General features: G+C 38.4%; 1 protein-coding gene across 2 annotated transcripts in view; it reads left to right on the forward strand.

Moving 5' to 3' along the window:
- The window catches only part of LOC124148417 (E3 ubiquitin-protein ligase RNF31-like), a 265,524-nt gene that overhangs the window by 215,279 nt on the left and 27,965 nt on the right, over nucleotides 1-22,280 (forward strand). For both annotated transcript variants that reach the window (XM_048398840.1, XM_046519497.2), the window contains one exon: nucleotides 6,044-6,157. In XM_048398840.1, coding sequence (XP_048254797.1) covers nucleotides 6,044-6,157 — 114 coding nt within the window. The remainder of the gene's footprint in view (nucleotides 1-6,043; nucleotides 6,158-22,280) is intronic.

Below are 22,280 nucleotides of genomic sequence, written 5' to 3' on the forward strand. Positions count from 1 at the left end.
TGGGTAGTGTGGACGCTGTATAGCACGATTTAGGTCCAATGGATCTAGGCATATGCGCAGTTTCTTTGAGTGTGGCTTTTCAACGATTACTAAAGAGTTGACCCATTCAGTTGGTTCATCAACCTTTGTGATAATGTTTGACTTTTCCATTCGATCAAGCTCGTCTTTGAGTCTCTCATGAAGTGCGACTTGAACTTTTAGTGGTGGGTGAACTACAGGGATAGCACACGGATCGAGGTTTTCCAGATTTCTTACTCGACCCATAAATATCAACTGCACAGGTAAGTTGGATAAGCTCCAATTCAAGGCATGTTTTGAGACAGGGTTTGATTCTGTCTCTACAACGTCATACTCATCAATCTGACAAGGTAAGCTACATGCACCGCTTAGAATGTGATCGACCACAGTTTCTACACTGACTATGTGTTTTGTCATCACTGTTTGATGATCTCCTATTTGGTGTGTTGTGAGGTTTTACAGGTTGTGATTTCTGCCGGGAGTAATGATACTTTTTGTGTCGATGGGAATTATCACTGGCTGAAACTGTATGTACTTCAGGGTTGGCCATTGTTTTCAACTGTTCCTGAGAGTATTCCAAACTTTGTCCCATTTGAATTGCTTTCTCGAGTGTCAATTTCTCCCCTTCATTTATCAATTTAAACAAAGTTTAGTAGATGATGTGTGCCGAACACTATGCGGTTCCTCACCGTTTCATCAGACATATTAAATGTACAATCTGTAGCTAGCAGCCTTAATCTAGTCACAAACTGATCAAAGTGAGATGACCCCTGAACTTCGTAATTGAATTTGTACCTTGCGAAAACAGGATTCAACTTTGGCTGGAAAGTGCTGCGTAGCGAGTGTAGTAAGTTTGAAGTAATGCAGTACGATAGCAGTACAGTAAGCACCAATGAAAGACCTCAACCCACTCACTTGATCAGGCGGTGGACACGTGGATAACTTAGATGTTCTATGCGGGCTAGCTCTGATTGTGCCTTGTTGCCATATCCATCCAAGTATAGTAACTGAGGACGGACCGATGAATGTCTTTTTGGCAGACAGTTTAGGTTGAGTTTGTTGATGTACAGTGCATCTAGGACACGCCGCCAGTATGTCAAAAGCTCTGGAAGAGAATCAGCCCCACAATAGAGGTCATCTGCAAGTTTAGCAACCATCCCTTCCTGCTGAAGATCATCCAAAACAGGACACAAGAGCTCCTCGAGTGCTGTTTCAGAACCTGGCATTTCCAAGGCACTTCTTGTGTAGACACAGACTCCCATAAAGGGGTTTATCACACAAGGCCTAGTAAAGTTAGGATGTGGCCTCCAAATCTTGAAGTGGCAGTTCTCATGACCTTGACCTCTTCGGAAGTGCTGACCTCATCTAGAAGAGATGTTAGTGCCTGTGATATTTACGGTTTAACAGAGGATATTGTTCTTGAACGTAACTTTATGTGCCATAAAGTTGTTTGACCAATCGTGGCAAGTCTTGGTGGAGCAACTGGAGCCATGTAAGGACGATGAAAGTCTCTAGTGAAGGAGTCAATTCCCCATCTTCCTCATTGTTCCTGACAAGGGCTTGTTTAAATCCACTGGCTTTTCATCGGGTTGAAGGTGTATATCACTGAAGTCAGGGAAATGCCCACCTGTTGACTGGAATACGTAGAGGAGACGTATAGTCTGCCAAATATTTTCAATGGAAGTGGAGGTTTTAACTATGATTCTCCACGAAATGGAGTCATCGTTCACAACACCAAACCAGTCATCACTTTTTTCATGGGGATCAACTTGCTCCTACACCGTCAACATCACAGTTCCTACTCAGAACTTGGACACACCACTGGTCTGTCATGTGTAGAGCTTGAAACTAGTCGACTAAAGATACGGGATTACAGTTTACTGAGCAGGAAGAATTATATGTCACATGTCAAGACTGACTGTAAACATCCTTTGACCGTAATCAGGTCAACTGACCTAGTGGGATTTGTGCAGTATATTGTACAGACTGACTTACATGATCACTTGTGCTTAACACTACAACCACTTGACCAGACACCCATCACTGTACAATCATGTGCCGATTCACAACTACAGCGATGCCTGCATGCACAGTGAACACACACTAAGCACCATCGTCCCCCGATATAATGGGAACACACAAAGCCCAAGAGATGGAAATGATCTTTTAGACCAAGTAATTTTTTATATTCAACCTGTCCTATGTGATACAGAATTGGTGCGCCTATACGTCTACCAGGGATTTGGCATTGGTTTGCTGACAACACAGTTTTCACATTTTGTCATGTCCGTGAAGATCGGGGGTATAATAGGTCTTCAGCAACCCATGCTTGGCGGAAAAGGTGATGATGATTGTCGTAAGAGGCAACGAACTGGATCGGGTGGTCAGGCTCACTGACTTGATTGAAGCATGTCATCGATCCCAATTGCGTGGATCCATGCTCAAGATATCAATCACTGGGTTGACTGGTCCAGTCTTGATTATTTACAGACTGCCGTCATATAGCTGGAATATTGCTGAATGCGGTGTAAAACAACAAACCAAACCAAGCCAAACCCGACATCAGCGCAGAATTGACTGAAGTGGACAAGCTGACTCCATCAGTTGTCGGATGGAAGCAAGACATATTCACGGGAATCAGTAAATAATGGTTTCCAGAAGAGGATTGCTGTCAATTACGCAGGGTGTTACTAGAACCGAATTGGACTTGGCGTTTCATACTACCAAATTTAAGAGATTGACACAACATTCTTTCCATTCACTGTCATTGAGGTTTTGTGTCAGTCCCAGAAGATCAGAATGTTACTAGCCCTTGGGAGCATTGTTTTTGTTTTCGACCAAGCATTTTATGCAAAGGCCACTGAAAACATTTTGAAACAGAAGAAGCTATTCTCTGAATTGTTCCTTTGTTAGACGTATTTCACACAGTGTGCACACTGTTAGTAGTGGTAGACAAACACTTTCTGGGTTAAGAGACCTCTGCATAGAATCTGGAATGAACCCTGAAGGTTCTGTTGAAGGAGTACTTGATGGTCGAAGATACAACCGTGCTGTTAGATTCCACAAATTGCTATAGGAGGCTCTGCAACGGCTTGTTTGGAATGGGTTTAACTGATGGAAGGCCTCCAAAAAGATAAAAGAGATGATCAATGTGTTTTCACAAGACATATGGCAGGAGACCTTCCATGAAGCACTTCATGCAGCAATCAGCAAGTTAAGGACGAGGTTGAATTTGAAGCGAGTGATGTTGATCATGGTCCAGATGATGAGTCATCAACAGTGTACTATATTGTAGCAGACTCGTATGTAACCACCCTTGTTTCGGTCTACAATAAACAAGACTTAAGTTTCTAACACTAATGTGATACAAATAGTTTTTGACAGTCTAATTGTGTCATCTTATCAAATATTAATATTCATTATGCAACAGATAACTGCAGTTTATGTTATTGCGGTTAGCATATCCAATTTGACCCCAATTTGACCTTCAGTTTAATCTTGTGAGCCCGAAAAACAGAACAATGTACATTCAAAACAGCTTCTGACTACATCTAGCACATGGCCGTTATAATTTGGAGTTGAGAGTTATAAATTCATGTGAACTTATTTCAAGCAGCCCAACTTCATACAATTTTACATGTTTTTAGCACATGATGACATTTGTTTTAAAATGCACCAAAAACTGTTCTGTGCCACACCACAAAAGACAATAATGTTCCTTTTATCAGACTTTTAATAGACTTAGGTACTTCTTCGCTTCAATCATAGCCAATTGGGTTAAGGAAGTCCCAATGGTGTGGCATCTGCAATATATTTTCTGACAGGTGGTAATATTTTAAGCAGGAGTCAAATTTCATGACATTTTGACCTCTGATGACCTACATTATTACTGCATTAGCCCAAAATTACATACCAACATGTAGAGCATCAGGTTACCAACATTTTGAGTGGTCATACTTCACCATATGACTATATTGCTTGTAAGGTTATTCCACTTTCTGGTTTCCCCTATCCTGAAATCTAGTCCCATGGATTTGACTCTGGGGTCCCCCTATATGTGGTGATTACTACCTCTTAGCTGTGAGTCCCAGATTGCCTTCAAAGTTTTTTTTCCTCTATGGATATGTGACTTTCAAAAAATCATACTGAGATTTTACCACCCCAGGTGGTACCAATATCTGGTCTGGCTCATGGACTAAAGTGATCTTCTACTGTGGCACATTGTCTGGTTGTCCATTCGTTGTTAAGTTTTGCATTTTCAACAACTCTAAAACAACAATGATCCCAGCTATGGTGTCTCTAAAGCCTGCTCTCAGAATTCTGATCTTATTTTAAATATGGCCACCTTTACAGCAACATTAAAATATTAAAATGTGTCTTCCATTTGTAAAAAAATATATTTTACAATATTATGAATTACAACCTTGATTCAACCTTTACAGAATGATGTCACTAAAATGAAAATACTGTCATTGGCATTATAAGTCAAACTTGGGGCAAAATTGGAAAACCATATATAGACCCCACCGCACACTTGCCTGCCATCATGTTTCATCAGTATCAGTGCCATGGACAACAAACCTGACTTCAAAAAGAAATTGTTTGGGAGAGACATTGGGAGTGGTTGTTGGTAGGATGATACAGGCAAAGTTTCACCATCATTCTTTTGATATAAGAGAAAATAGTGAAAGAACTTAAAGCAGGCTCAAATTATTGACGGATGACACGCCAGCATGTTTTTCAATTTGACTAGTGTGATAGTAACCCCATGGCTGGCCAAAGACAAAACAGTCATTGCTTTGGCCCTTGAGGCAAGGATAGAAACATACAGCACTTAAAAGAGTCTTTTGTGATGGACTTCATGGGTACAATGTGTGAAGCCAATTTCAGAGAGATAGAACGGTTTCAAAACCAAAACATAACACCTTGGTCATTCTTTATTTTGACACTTCAGTGGTCATCAAATCGCTCTGAGCCATTACTATTGTTGAATTTTGTTATCCACAGTAACACATAATAAGCTCTCTACTCTTGCTTTAATGCAGTATTTGTGTCTTAAACGTGCTTGAACACCTTAGGCCTATTGACATGCATCAAACTGTAAGAACTCAGCAATAAGTAGACAATATGTTCAGTGTGTCTCAGTCTGTGATTTGCGGACTTTTGAACAGGATTTGCAGACACAGAAAAGAGTTCATCTTACTGACCAGCCCATTAGAGTTTTTCAGAGGCAGCTAATCTGCCAGCATTAACAAAGCGTCACATTCTAGGCAGAATGCCAATGGTGTTCAGAGTGTATGGTCTTGTGTAATGTATTTTAAATGACTACCTGCAGCAGAAAAAAATGACAATAATGCAATGGTCAGCCTTGTGTCATGACCTTTCCCAATATTGTCTGGTGCATGATTGGGAGATGTCAACATCCAAGGCCAACCACTACGTTAGACAAACTGGGCCATGTGCTGTAAGAGGAGTGGACAAGACTCCCTCAAATTGTTATTGTCATTGTCAAACGAAGTTGCCGAAGTACTTATTATTATTTTACCCAAGAATGTTTTGCATCAATTTTTTTAACCGCATGATAGATATCTGTTGCATTGTAAGTTACAGAGCCCTGTGGATCTATCATTTTGAACTTTGATTGGCAGCAAGTGGATGCCTATATTATACATGTACATGTACACACAATACAGGCTGTGAAACAGTAATGTACAACACTATATATACATTATTGTTTCAATGTGCCTTGGAAAACCTGGATAAATAACATGGATACTTACTTTATACCTTGTACCAAGAAATGTGCCTTGGTACTATCTTGGCATTAACAATTAAAACAAATTAATAATAGTCAATAGACTACTAAAATTGCATTAAATGTACCATCATCTTGTTTGCGAACCACATGCCAATACAATGTTCCTTCAAACAAGTCCAAAAAAACCCACTCAGGTCGAATTTAGTGATTAGTCGTCATCTGTAGGTACATGTACGTCTTCTATTGAGTTGGGATTTGTCATTACAGACCTGCACAAAGTTCACACAGTGTGTTACACAAGGACTGCACTGCCATCATCCCCGCGACTGCTTCTTCTACCTGAGGGACAATGATATTGTTGAGTTACAGAAGTTGCTGCAGGTAGGAATACACATGATGAGAACTTTTTTTATCCCACCATTTGCCATCGAAATACTTTTAGGAATAAGTTAGGAGTTGTAGAATATGTTTTTATTATTTAACTAAAGTATTTATCCATGACATAAGCTTATGACATTAAAACTTTAGGTGAGTAGGTGTTTACAAAACAACATGGATACCTGTGATGTTGGAGGCAATGTTTTGATAGATGAAAGGGGAAGAGCTACAGTGCTATCAGTGTTGCCAAATGGATATTACAGGTTACCGGTACAGGTTGATGGTATCCAATATGTATTTGACTGTGATGAAGGCAGATTATGTAAAATTCCCTGTGACCAACGTTTCGTCATCAAAATACCATTGTAGAGCATGGCGAAGCAGATGGCAAACACAAAGCCTAAAGATGCCCGAGATAGATTTGTCACTGTTTTGGACAGCATGATCGATGGCGTGATCCTAGACAATCAAAACAAAAACACAGCCAAGAAAACTTTGTATGATTTGAAACTGTTTGATAACTTTCTAAAAGTCCCAAAAGAAATTCACCAAATGCATGAATTACCCCCAAACGAACTAAACACACTTCTATGCAAGTTTTTCAATTTAGCAAAAAACATTTGGGGTAAATTATGAACCAAACAGTCTCACAGGATTTCAGAGCAGCATTGGGAATTCACTAGAACTAAGGGTATGGCTATTCCCTCACGTCATCCTTAGAAATTTTGAGATCACATGAGGTATTAAAGGGGAGGAAAATTGAACTATAGAAAGAAGGGCGTGGCAACTTACCAAGGCGAGCCTATCTAATAAGGAATGAAGAGATCGCGTCCCTGTGGCAGTCCAGATCAATTGGAATCAAGAATCGAATGAACATAATAAACTGTCCATGGCTTTACAACACAATCCATTTCGTGAATTGTTTGATAGCCATTATTTGACCGATGACAAAGTAGAGACAATTTATGGATAACAACAGTAAAAAAGTTGTTATCCATAAATTGTCTCTACTTTGCAATCCATTTCAGGTTAAGAGGTGTCAATGATCACTACAACATGTGTTGGGGGGACATCACCTTGCATGTTGATCACAAATATCTTGAACTGTCCATGAGACAAGAAAAGAATAGGTCTGATGAGAATCCTCGTGATTGTGACGTAAGGCCCAAAATGTGGTCTAATCCCTCTCGGTGCCCTGTGCAGGTGTATATGTTGTATGCCTCCACGTGTCCGCTCGATTTCTGTCGAGATGACGATCCCTTTTACATCGGCACACACACTAAAGGCATGCCTAAACCTGACGATCAGTGGCTTATCTTCTACCGTATTGGGAAAAACAAACTTTCCTCTCTCCTGAAAAACATGTGCGATGCCGCTTGTCTCCAAACATCGAAACCACTCACTAATCACTCTGCACGCAAACACCTTGTGCGAAAGTTGAATGACAATAATGTTCTGCCAAATTAAATAATGCAGATAACTGGTCACAAAAACTTCCATTCTATGAACAATTACTGCCATATTAATCCTGACGAGCACAAGCAAATATCAAACAATAATTTGCGAAACACTCCATCCCAGACTGTGACATCCCAGCTTGTTGATAAAACTCCCGTCATGCAGAGCGGCCCCTCACGTAATGTCCAAATCGCAAGTAGACAACACTCTGGTGGTGTCAACATGGTGGTTTGTTGGCAACATTACTGGTGGAAACATAACGATTGATCTTGTTAACCTCCAAGCCCGGTCCCAGTCAAAAGACGCCGGATTGTCATTGAAAGTGACATCAACTAAAGCATACTCTGACCTCTCCTCGCATGAGGCATTCTTCAAGTGAGATAAGTGAGCAGTTTGATTCGAAAGCTATGTATCAGTGAAATTACACCAGAGATATAATCATATGACACAGAATAGTTGTTGTTACCGATCATAAAGTTTCAATTATTTTGCAAAACTCTGTTCAAGTGTTTTGTTTTTTTTGCCCAGCAAAGGAATATGCCATGAAGGAGTTGAGAGGGTGTTTATTTTGGTTCACAGTAACTTCACACGGCAATGGAAAACATGTATCACTACACATGATCTATATATAAGATTTCAACAAGTTTCTGATGTTACTTTTAATGCATTTATTTCTTGAAAGGGAAACAATAATGTGAAAATGATAAACAGAATTCATCACGAGTGTTTTTTTTTATATGGGAAATTTTAACTGAGTTTTAGTAAATCAGTATTTGCCGAGCCCTGGTGATGAATCCTCAGTCAGTTATCTCATCTGAGTTCACATTAGCCATACTTTTAAACATGTTAAAGCAAAATATTTACTTGGACCTGGTCTCAGCCACCATTGATGCATGCACATCACCAGGGACTTCACATCATGACCAAGCCATGCACATCACCATGTACTTCACTTCATGACCAATGCATGCACATCACCAGGGACTTCACATCATGACCAATGCATGCACATCACCATGTACTTCACTTCATGACCAATGCATGCACATCACCATGTATTTCACATCATGACCAAACCATGCACATCACCAGGGACTTCACATCATGACCAAGCCATGCACATCACCATGTACTTCACTTCATGACCAATGCATGCACATCACCAGGGACTTCACATCATGACCAATGCATGCACATCACCATGTACTTCACATCATGACCAATGCATGCACATCACCATGTACTTCACATCATGACCAATGCATGCACATCACCATGTACTTCACATCATGACCAATGCATGCACATCACCAGGGACTTCACTTCATGACCAAGCCATGCACATCACCATGTACTTCACATCATGACCAAACCATGCACATCACCAGGGACTTCACATCATGACCAAACCATGCACATCACCAGGGACTTCACATCATGACCAATGCATGCACATCACCATGTACTCCACTTCATGACCAAGCCATGCACATCACCATGTACTTCACATCATGACCAAACCATGCACATCACCATGTACTTCACATCATGACCAATGCATGAACATCAACATATACTTCACATCATGACCAAACCATGCACATCACCAGGGACAACACATCATGACCAATGCATGCACATCACCATGTACTCCACTTCATGACCAAGCCATGCACATCAATATGTACTTCACATCATGACCAATGCATGCACATCACCATGTACTTCACATCATGACCAATGCATGCACATCACCATGTACTTCACATCATGACCAAACCATGCACATCACCAGGGACTTCACATCATGACCAATGCATGAACATCAACATATACTTCACATCATGACCAAACCATGCACATCACCAGGGACAACACATCATGACCAATGCATGCACATCACCATGTACTCCACTTCATGACCAAGCCATGCACATCAATATGTACTTCACATCATGACCAATGCATGCACATCACCATGTACTTCACATCATGACCAATGCATGCACATCACCATGTACTTCACATCATGACCAAACCATGCACATCACCAGGGACTTCACATCATGACCAATGCATGCACATCACCATGTACTTCACATCATGACCAATGCATGCACTTCGCCATGTACTTCACATCATGACCAATGCATGCACATCACCATGTACTTCACTTCATGACCAAACCATGCACATCACCAGGGACTTCTTATAAATATGATCAGGCTAGCCCTACCTTTCAAAAATAAACACACTATCTCCTCAATCAACAAAGCAATCCAAACTGAAGACATAGAATACAGCGATGTAGTATGGAATAATAAAGTAGCTTGTTTGAATTAAAGCATTTACAATTCTCACAAAATTGAGTGAGAAGAGGCAGACATTTTAAACATGATGAATATTATATTCTCTTAAAAATAAAGTAGGGAATCATGAAATATAATGTTAATACCAAGTACAGTACAGTGTGAACACGCTTGTAATGAACTGACGGATATATCATACTTTTTTTGGTCCTGGGCTTTTGCTGTTAATTTGCTGTATATTTGTTCAGAACTATGGTTATAACGAAACTAAAATTAGTGGTCCCTTTGAGTTTGTTATAACCATAGTTTTCTGTATTAGAGCAATGATAAGTGTTTACGCAAGAACATTAATGTCCAATAGTTTGCACGTGCCTCATTCCTGGTTTTGACACTTTCAAGAAAGGTAAATTAATCTCTGTGGACCATTAAGTCTGTCAATCTTCTTGATTCTGCTTATCATACAGTTGTTATTTACTTGATTTATTCTTTGTGTGTGTATAAAGTAGCGATGTGGCGCCTGCAATGTGTAGTTCGAAACTGGCAGATATCAGTGTCGCAAGGTTAGAGGGTGTTATATCCTAACTGGAGTAGTGGCAGCGCAAAATGGACCAGCGCCTGACAAAGAAGACATTTAACAAACACATCTTCTAGTCTTGTGTTCCACAAAATGTAAATGCCCTCATCAGGCACAGAATTTTGCCTGGAAAATGGAGGAATCTGTAACTATGGCCAATGCACAACAAGCCCCCAAATTGTTGTGCCTGAGCAAGGCGACGTTTTTTTTATTTCTTGGTTTATGGATTTCAACTCATTTCAAAAGTGAGTGAGGTAGACTAATTTTTTTTAAAAAAGAGAGAGATTTTTTTTACTTGAATTTTGTCCTGAAAAGTTAGGTAGTTATAAGAAAAATATTCTGGAGTAACAAAATTAAAACAACTCAATTTTTCAAGAACATTTTATAATATCCCTGGCACTCAGCTTGTGCACAAATGGCAATATAACAATATTCCTGCTATTTTGGCAGCATGGGCAACATTTAACTCTTTGAACACCAGCCAACCAGAAGATTACTGCTGTGACACCAAATTCCCAGAGACTCTTGTGTGATAGATGAAGACATTTATCAAGGAAATTATCTCTTTGCTACTACATGTTTGGCCATACACTATTTGAAAGGTCTTATTAATCCTATTGTTTATAAATATGATAGTTATGTGTATTACATTATTTAAATAATTCATTAACACCTTAATAAAGTTCGTTTTAAATATAAATAATGTAAGCTAAAACATTCATAACGTCCAGATTAAGGACCAATAAAATGAAAATTTAACGATTTTCGGCAAATATAAGATTTCATAAAATCCATATACCTATTTCTTTTTTATTTTCATTTTTTTACGTAGTCGAAACATTATTTCAAATCAACCATTTCCCAATGATAGTGGCTGTCCGCTCACTAACATGAGGAAATACCTCCATTTTCGAAGCTTCGTATGAATAACGCATACTGCCTTGTCAGTATACATTATAAAAACTTATATTGTTTCACCAACATAATCTGCTACAAGGTTCGTGATTGGTCAAATTTAAACATGTGACCTAAGGCAGCCAATCAAATTATAGCAACGGTCGTGTCCTCAGGTATGATAATTTTCAGACTTTGACGAAAGGTTTGGGTTAAATCATATTATTCTGAACGTTTTAAAGGGGCACTGATCAAAGGAATTCCCCGGGACTGGCTGTTGCCTTTGTTATTGGTTTTTCCCATGAGTACCCGGATGATACGCAGAAACCCAGATTAGTTCGCTGCTCAATTCGTAAGTGCATTTGTCACTTTTATTGATAGTATAAGGCGTATGGTCACATTGATCAACAAAATGAAATACAGTTTTGGAAATAATAAGGAAATGTAGGTATCTTTGTGGGTAGCATCGGTAATGGTGACGAAGTTTTGATAAGTCACTTGCTTGGTAATTGTGCGATTTTCGTTTACACTATTTTGACTTGCAACACAAAGTAAATATTTCTCCTGAGCATTGCTTATTTTATCGTGTTTATATTTTTACAGTCAAAATGTGCAAAATTTTCACTTAGGAACTTTATTAAACGCCTGAAAATTCAGTTATTTTACAAATTGACTGAAAAATATATCCATCTGTATTATTATGACAACGAATTCCAAACATTTTTATGTTTAATATCATCACCAATAGACTGAAAATGTTACAATGAAAAGTACATTTCTACATTGTTTGGCTTCTAATCCTACATAATAATCTATTGTGATGTTTTTAGGCCCTATTGATGTCTTAATCAATTTTGGTCAATCTGTTAAAGAAATGGACAGATATTTCAGTCAAAATGACTGAAATATTTACACATTTTATAAATTGCCTGAGAGAATCACATTTTACAAATTGACTGTAATATATAAAGGAAAAGACTTGTGAAAACAACGTCTATCGCGCATCGAAGAATTTCCCAACCAAGACGTAGAGGAACAAGAATGAATCTGTCCAATGCTACTGCAAATGAAGTAAAACAAAATATCATAATTACAACCTACCAAATTTATGTGTTTAATTTTAGGCAGCTTCCTTGTTCGAGGAATGTATCCGTGAATATCCACACAAAGGAACAATATCCCAAACATCTGCAGCTGTACAAAGAAACATATTCGATGTCAGGTGTCTATGTAACAATCAAATATTTTAAACTATATATATCGTTTCGGGATATTATAACCTGTGTTCGTTTCTCAATTGATCACTTAGATTGTTTCAGGTGTTTCACATAGGTGTCAAGTCTCAAAGGTCGGCTGAGAAAGCCCACGTGACAACTATTTTCATAACATCCACGGCTCCTAAAAAAATCCATTGAGTTAGATAACAATGAGCAATTAATTAACGTAGTATTGGTTAACTGTTTGAACAAAGTATGTTGTTTTTACATCGGCACTTCACGCAATGATATGAGTGTATTCCCTTTGTATTCCCGACATGTAAACACTCACTTTTGAGATATCCACCACGCAAGATAACAGTGATTAATCAATCAATGTATTTTCTGTTAATCCTTTTATGATTACGAACGATCAGCTGATTTACAAAAAAAAGTAAATCAACTGATTATTCATCTCTTGCTGGGCACACATTTCACCTCACTTCAAACTTGGATTTAGATTGAATAATTACCGGAGACACAATAAATGCCAAATGGGAACCTTCGTCAGGTATTCAGAGTGGTGCTACCACTAATTATACCTGTAATAAATTCATTAACAGAGCATCAAGTGAATGACAACAAATACACAAGTGTAGGGTTATACCAGAAAACGTGGATGACAACAAGGGAGTAGTAATCGTATTATCGACGCAATCAGATATCCCAAAATGCTTTCACTGCATGGATACTTTTTTTTAAACTATAACAATCAGGGGTATTTCCAAATGATGACAACTGATGAGCTCCACCGTTCTTTTTGTCTGTTTGTTTAGGCTGAAGAAATTAATTAACATGCGCCCTTTGTCGAAATCTTTATTGGTTAACCAGTCAGTGTTCAAAAATGGGTAAAACAAATATTGTACCAAGTTTATTTTACTGTCCTTGCAGACGGTAGCCCAGTCATGCTCAGTTGCATTGCCTATCATACGGGTACTCACTGGGAAAAAACAATAACAAAGGCAACAACCAGTCCCGGGGAATTGCTTTAGATCAGTGCCCCTTTAAGCATGAAATCGCGATCTATATTAAAAATATGGAACTTCATGGATAACCAGTCAGCATATTTGATAAAATCTCCACCAAGGCTCAGTCTTTTATGTGACAGTGATTTCTGGCATATGAAAAAGGAATATTGCCAACAGCAGATCACACTGTGAATCACATGGGATGCTGACATTCTATACCTGATTGACATTATAATTGGTCAAGATGGACACCAATTGATTAGTCTTGAGGCAAACACCTTCCACAGGCTAATGAAACTTTGGATTCACAAGATATGGATACATGACTTCTTTCCTCCTGTGTATGCTGAAGTAAACATAAAAGAAAGATTGTTCAGCACAAATTTTGGATATGTTATCACACTGTAACTAGATTGTTGTTCAAGACATCATACACTCTCTCGCCATCACCATCTGATATCTTCTCTGGGTGTGGCATTGATCAGGTCACCTGGGATCCTCTCCTAGATGCCGCAATTGCGGAAAGAGTATGTGTACACCCAACTCATTATGTATGTACTGCAACAAACTGCTTTAAGGAGAGTTTGAGAAGCTCCATAATGGCTGGGAACACTCAAAAGTATAAGCAAAATTGGTCAGCTACAAAGTTGTCTGATATAGTATTACCTAAAGCAAATACTTAGTTGTATGAAGTGTCCTTCATTGATGCCAAGAGGCTGCTGCATAGGAACTCCCTTTGTCCTGATACAGACAAAGGGTGTGCCTTGTCCCACCTGCCCAAAGCAAGAAAGGAACAGACCTCCCTCGTTGGATTGAGCAGCTTTGGCCGCTCTGTTTATATATGTTCAAGTAGCTGTCCATCTCTCAGAAATAGGTGAGGTGAAATGGGGTTTTACGTCGCGTCCAAGATTATTGCACTTATATAGCGACGTGCATGTACGTGTGTGTGTTTGTGTGGCTGCTTGTACTACTCCAGACTGATGCCGATTGATAGTGCTAGCTCACTGAGATACCATGCCGCAGTTTAACATGAATACCCCACTCAGACACAGTATACTGACTCCGAGTCGACCAGTCCTTGTTTTTGCCCCTTAATGCCAAGTGCCAGACAGGGTAACAACAAGTACCATCTTTTAACGTCTTTTGGTATGACGTGGTCGGGGATCGAACCCCAGACCTTCCACTCTCCGGGCGGACGCTCTACCACTAGACCACGAAGGCGGTCTCTCAGATATAGAGTTAGTTTGGCCTTGGCTATTGCATCTCTTGGCTTTAGGAGATCCGTTGACAGATTCTTGTAATTCTTGTTTTAACCGAGCCAGGCTGGGGCATGGTCTTAACATTCAGGTTGATTGCAAGATGTGCTATTTGTGACCGAGTCTGTGGCATGAGATGGCTATTTCCTTTTGTTAATGCTTTTGAGCATGTCAGTTGATTCTGTGAGGTTTGCCCCGAGAACAACATGGCCTCTTCCACACTTTTTTATTCTGATAATATTTTTGTGCTTCACCTCTTTGGAAATATCTTGAGTTGTTAGAATCTAAAGATCTTGGGAGAAGTCTGTGCTAAAGACTACTGTTTCCCATTTGGTTTGTGGTCTTCTAGTCTGTTGTGTTTTTGACTCTGATGAGACCATTCTTTGTCTTTTCGGTTCTATTCTAGCCTTGGGTGGGCTGAATGAGGCTGTTTTCGTTTAAGCATGCCTTGAGCCCAGAGGGCACCAGGATCGTTTTTGCTTTGTTTTAAGTTCCGGAGAACGTGAATCTGTCCTGAAAATGGTCAGGGACATTTAACGCGGCTTGACTATAAGTCATGTTGTCTGTTTTTTGGCAGTTTTTCTGGTAACCAGAGTGAAGGGATTCCCTTCATTTGGGTTGGGCTGACCCTTTTGAGAACTGGGTTGGTTTTCTTGAGAGTTGGATGGACTCTCAGCAATTTTAATTTCTGGACATAAGTGCCCTATCCCCATTTCCAAGTTCATATTTGTCAGTCTCAGGGACCGACTTTATGCGTTTATCGCATATAGGCCAGCCAGGCCAATCGGTGGTTTTGCTGAGGAGGTTATGTCCAAAAGGCAACTATAACATCTGGTTTGTACAAATTGGTTTCTAACTTAACAGTGAAGCGTCATAGATATCATGGGTGTGTCCAGCGAAACATGGAGAGCGAGAATTGGTCGTTTTTCACACCCTCGTGGGACTCGTCAAATCCGCCATGTTGGACAGTATACACCATGGACGAAATGGTCGCTAAACACTGAGATGGGCTATCGGCTTATAGGAACATTTTCATTTCTATACACTTTGGTGCAGTTAAGTGCTGTAGCAATAGTGATTCAAAAAGGTTTGTTACTGTCTGGTAATGTGGAACTAAATCCGGGCCCCCAAAAAGTTTGTCATAGCAACTGATTTACGACACCCATTGTCAAAAGAACATTTAATTGCAAAGGCTCATTACCCTGGAGCCATGACATCTACATGTATATGCCTTGATACACTTAATTGCTGTTATTTATAAGATGCTAATCGACTGACATTTAGTAAGTAATAAATATAAATGTAAACAGTAAATCATCAGTGACATACTTGCACATCTCGTTCAGGATGGCAGACGGCTGATGTACACAAAAATGGGGATTAACAATTAGGATTAGCATCTTATAAATAACAGCAACTGAGTGTTTCAAGGCATATAGATGTCATGGCTCCAGGGTAATGAGCCTTTGCAATTAAATGTTCTTCAGACAATGGGTGTTGTAAATCAGTCGCTATGACAAGTTTATAAAAATCAGATAGACTTTGACATCATGCAAGAAATTCGAAAAATGAAAAATGAACTGTCAAGAGAGATCCGTGATGAACATTTCTATGGAAGAGTTGCAGTCAAGTTTAGAAAAAATTAAACAGATGCAACACACTATGAGACTGGATATTGATGCCATATCGGACTGTCTGGACATCGTGGAAGAACATGCCCATTCTGCTACCAACGACACAGGATGGTCAACGAAATTACACGATGTAGAAAATAATATTGAACCGCCTTGAACAATACAGCAGAAAACAAAATGCTCTCCTCTATGGTGTTTCCGAATCAAGCATTGAAAATTCAAAATCTTTCAAGTTAACTGTATGTGAGGCCTTGAATTCTGTAGATAGTGATTCACCTATATTTACTGTCACTGATATTGTGAATGTGCATCGCATGAAAACGCCCGGAACAAAGTGACCCCGCCCACTTATTGTTCATTTCACAAATCTGGATCGTAAGATACAGGCTATTTCATTACGATCTGTACTCAAAGATTCTCACAAAACGCCAGAGACAAACCCTTCAACAATTGAAACTACAAAATAAAAGAGGTTATTATAAAAACAGGGAGTTAATCATCTCAAGCTTAACAAGCCACAAGACTGACTCTGTTGTGTTACCTGAAATGGCACAGTCGGCATCATCTCAAACATCAGCGTCCATCCCATCCGACAACCTGGAACTGTCAACTTCTAACACAGACCACAGCTAGGGGTGTGGCCGCGGCCCTACACGCTCCGATGACCACAGCCATTCAATCAACATATTATTTTGGAACATATCAGGACTTTCAACAAAAATTGATGATCTACATTTCATTGAATTCATTAAACGGTACGACTTTATTTCACTTAGTGAAACATGGTGTAAGAAACATCTTTGCGATCAATATTTTTCTGATTACCAGCAATACGTTTTATCAGCTAGTAAAGTTTCCTCATTTGGAAGACTGTCTGGGGGTATTGTGGTATTGATTAAAACTTCACTTATTCAATACGTGAAAAGCCATGTTATTGGCCTGAACTGTATATTCCTTATCTTAGATAAATCTTTGGTCAATCTGGAAAATGATATTTTGATGGCCTGTACTTATGTAAGCCCTATTTGGTCGTCTTGGTATACTAACAAACCATCCAAGTGTGGTATAAGCCTACTGTTTGACTCTCTAATAAATGTACTAAATGACTATGGTGATTTACACCTGTTGATTGGAGGCGACCTCAACGCCAGAACAGGTACAGATCCAGACTTTATCTCCGATGACATTGCTGAACGATTAAGCATAGAAGATTTCTCTGATCTCGATGACAACGTTAACATTACACGATATTCATGTGATAATATAGTGAATCAATTTCGGAAGAACACTACTAAACTTTTGCAGTGCCATGTATCTAAATTTATTAAATGGCAGATGTGGTGATGATGCGGGGAAAGGTGAATATACATTTATTGGTGCAAATGGTGCAAGTGTCATTGACTCTATCATCTCAACAACTCCTCTGTTTGCATTTTGTTCTCACTTCAACGTTAAAACTAGGTCAGAATCGGAACATGCGCCAATCACTTGTACATTGCAGTCATGTGACCTTGATCAACGGGAGCGTCTCGAACAAGACGCACGTGCAAATAATGCATATCGCTTCATCTGGAATGACAACAAAGAATCTATATTTAGGGATAACCTCTGTAACACTGACTCAGCATCCCAGTTTGAAAAGTGCACGGAAGATATATGTTCTGGTAACATTGATGATGCGGTTCATACTTTGTCCGAAGCCATCAGTTCTGCTGCAGAGTGCATGAAAAGTCCTTGTGGTACTGACATTTATGATCAACCCTGGTTTGACAAAGATTGTCGTTATCACCGTTTGGAGAGACTTAGACTACTTAAATCCTTTAAACGAGAAAAAGATCAATCATCGTTAAATAATTATATAAGACAAAGAAATCAATATACAAATGTTACTCGTGAAAAAAAGAGACAATACCAAGAAGACATCAAAAGCGCAATAGTTAATAATATACATAATGGTAAACTGTTCTGGTCTTCGTTGAAGCGTTTATCTAACGATCAGCCTACTCCAAAACCGGACATTAACATAAACAAACCAATGGTTCAAATACTTTCAGGGTATGTTTGAAACTAAATCTGATACAGTCACCGGAGATGAATGTATAAATACGAACACCGATCAGCTTGCAGATTCTATTCTTGACTCTCCAAATACTCCAAGAGGAAGTTATTAATTCTATTAATTCTTTAAAATATGGTACATCAGCTGGTGCAGATAAACTTAAAACTGAAATGTTTAAATATGCCCAGGATATACTATGTCCAATCTTGACTTTATTATTTAATGCAATGTTTGATACTGCATACTTTCCTTCCATGTGGACACATGGAGTTATTGTTCCCCTTCACAAAAAGGGTGATACTAAAATACCAGCCAACTACAGAGGTATAACAATATTGAGTGCTTTCAGTAAAGTCTACACTAACATATTAAATAAGAGATTACAATTTTGGGGTGAATCATGTGATAAATTTGTCGAATCCCAGGCTGGCTTTCGTCGGGGCTACTCTACAGCTGACAATATTTTCATATTGCAATCTATCATTCAGCGATATTTATGTAAAAAGAGAAGTAAAGTGTAAACACTTTTTGTAGATTTTTCGAAGGCTTTCGACTCGGTTGATAGATCAAAATTGTGGCGTGTATTAATGTACATGGAGTCTCGCCAAAGATGTATAAAAATATCCAATCTATTTATAAATATGTTATCTCTTGTGTCAAATATGGAAACCAACTTTCAGATTATTTTCCGTGTAATACTGGAGTCCGTCAAGGCTGTTTACTAAGTCCCTTCCTGTTTAATATGTTCATTAATGACTTGGCTCTAGAAATTGAATCTAAATGTGAACCAGGAATCCAGTTTCATCCAGAACTTCTTCAACTGTTTTTATTATTGTTTGCGGACGATGTCACTCTATTTGCTGATACTGTATTTGGCCTACAGAAGAGCATTGATGTTCTTGAAGATTATTGTCATAGATATTCATTAACTGTTAACTTTGACAAAACTAAAGTAATGGTGTTCAGTAAGGGAGGAATGTTGTCTAAAAATGAAAAATGGTATTATGGAGATGTTAGATTAGAATGTGTTTCTTCTTATAAATGGGGGCTCCACGATTTGCTGTGCAGAGTTGTGTCCCTTGGGCACGCCAGAAACCAATGATTGTGGGTTCGAATCCCGGTTCGCCCCGATTATGTTTCTAGGTTTGTCAGCACCATACCCGTGCTCGTGGGTTTCACCGAAGTGGTAAACGTCTGAGACCTGCATCACTTCGGGCCTTCCTCCCACATTAAGCTGACACGCCGCGATATAACTGGAATACTGTTAAAAGCGGCATAAAACCCAACTCACTCACTCACTCACTCACTCACTCACTCTTATAAATATTTGGGTGTATCATTCTCAAAAACTTTAAATTGGTCTAACCATGTATGCAATGCTGCACTTCAGGCCAAAAAAGGATTGTTTGGTATTTTAAAATCACTGAGGAATGTAAAACCATTTGATTATAATGTATTTTTCAAGATATTTGATACCAAAATAGCACCAATATTGTAAAATGGAGCTGAAATTTGGGGCTTAAATAAATACAAAGAAATTGAACAGATCCATTTATTAGCATGCAAACAATTTTTAGGCGTTCAGTTTTTGGTCACCTGATCAGGTCGTAAGAGGCGAGTGCGGTCGATATCCTTTGTACATTTCAGCATATAAGCGTTGTATTACTTACTGGCGTAAGATTATATCTATGCCGAATAGTCGTTACCCAAGAAAGAGCTATAATCTCTTGTTTAAAGAAGCTGTAAATGGCAAGATTAATTGGGTATCCAAGGTTAAAAATACCTTATATAAATTTGGTTTGGGGTATGTTTGGGAAAACCAATCAATTTCTTATCCAAAACTATTTATATTTGAATTTGTTTCACGATTGAAATATATACATGAACAAGAATGGCATTCAGATATTGCTAGTAGTCCGAAAATGTACACCTATTCTTTATGAAATTAAATTTTTGTGTTGAACCGTATCTTCTTAATATCAATATTGGTAAATGTCGTACTGCGCGTTCCCGCTATCGTTGTAGTTCGCATACACTCCATATTGAAGTGGGTAGATATTATAATGTCCCAAGAGACCAAAGACTTTGTAACCTCTGTAACATTGATCTTATCGAAAACGAATACCATTTTCTGTTAATTTGTAAAACATATAATAATCTTAGAAACAAATATATTCCAGGAAAATATCATGTCCATCCTACATTACATAAATTTAACCTATTGTTGTCATTATGTCATGCTGAAACCATTAAAAACCTTTCACTATATATATTCCATGCCATGAATATCAGAAGCTCAATAATGTCCATTGTGAACCTGACTATCTAAATGTACAATGGGCTGATGGCCTACAGTGCGAAATGAATAAAGAAATACATCACAATTTATTATACTCCCGACAAAATGTCAGGGGTATATAGTTATACCAAGATTCCGTTTGTCCGTCCGAAAACTTTGTCCGTGCAATTTCTCTTAAACTATTCAGTGGATTCATCTCAAACTTAGTACATATAATCTGTGTCATATGGAGGGGTGCAGTCATAAGAAAAAAATTATTTTTATGAATTTTCCATTTTTTTATGAATTTTTCAAACCCTAACGTCCGTCCGAAAACTTTGTCCACGTGATTTCTCTTAAACTATTCAGTGGATTCATCTCAAACTTAGTACATATAATCTGTTTCATATGGAGGGGTGCAGTCAAAAGAAATTTATTTTTTTTTATTAATTTTCCATTTTTTTATGAATTTTTCAAACCCTAACCTCCCTCCGAAAACTTTGTCCACGTGATTTCTCTTAAACTTTTCAGTGGATTCATCTCAAACTTAGTACATATAATCTGTGTCATATGTAGAGGTGCAGTCAAAAGAAAAAAATGTTTTATTAATTTTCCATTGTTTTATTAATTTTTCAAACACTAACCAGGGTTTCCCCTGACGCAGTATTCTTGCGTATATGACACTCAATTAAGGAAAAATAGGTCCAGAAATTAATGACTGCGTCATGACTGACGCAATTTCAAAATATCTGTGTTGTTGTTTACCAGCTTTGGAATGAAAATATTACAACTACTCACCTGAACTTAATTTATAAACATTTTCTGAAGACAATTTATGCAAACATCTTAAAATTTACGTCTAGTTTTAAATTAATTGTCGTTTCAAAATATATTTATGCATCAAAGTGAACGTAACTCTCACACTCCATGTGGCTTCGATGACAGCACGTGATGTAAACAAAGGAAAATTCCGCAAATAGACAAGGTTTTTCATGTTTCGGCATATTTTCTCACTTAAAGTTAACCATGACATATGTTTATCTAGATGTGTAGACTCGTAAAAAATGAAACAGAAGAAATATTATCATTGTTGCGGTGAATAATGTGATTTGGCACGGTTACAGTATGTGGTTAAGCAGAACCTATGGAACGGGGTAAACAGAAGTTGTAAGTATCAGAGGGACACATGTTTTTGCCGAAATTTAGGTAAACATTATTGAATGAAATTTTAAATAAAATTAATAAAATGGATGACAAACATAGGGTCAGATATACAGAGAACACATTTTTATTACCAGATAGTGTAACAACAGGATTAACTTGCGTAATTCAATTTGGATTTGTTATGCTATTTCCGATGACTGATCATGACAGCCTGAAATAAGACTGAAGAAAAGTCTGTGCGTATTATACACGAGAGATATTTTTTTCAGGATTTTA

The sequence above is a fragment of the Haliotis rufescens genome, unplaced genomic scaffold (assembly GCF_023055435.1).
Source record: "Haliotis rufescens isolate VD_foot unplaced genomic scaffold, xgHalRufe1.0.p SCAF_19, whole genome shotgun sequence".
Taxonomy (NCBI): Eukaryota; Metazoa; Mollusca; class Gastropoda; order Lepetellida; family Haliotidae; genus Haliotis; species Haliotis rufescens.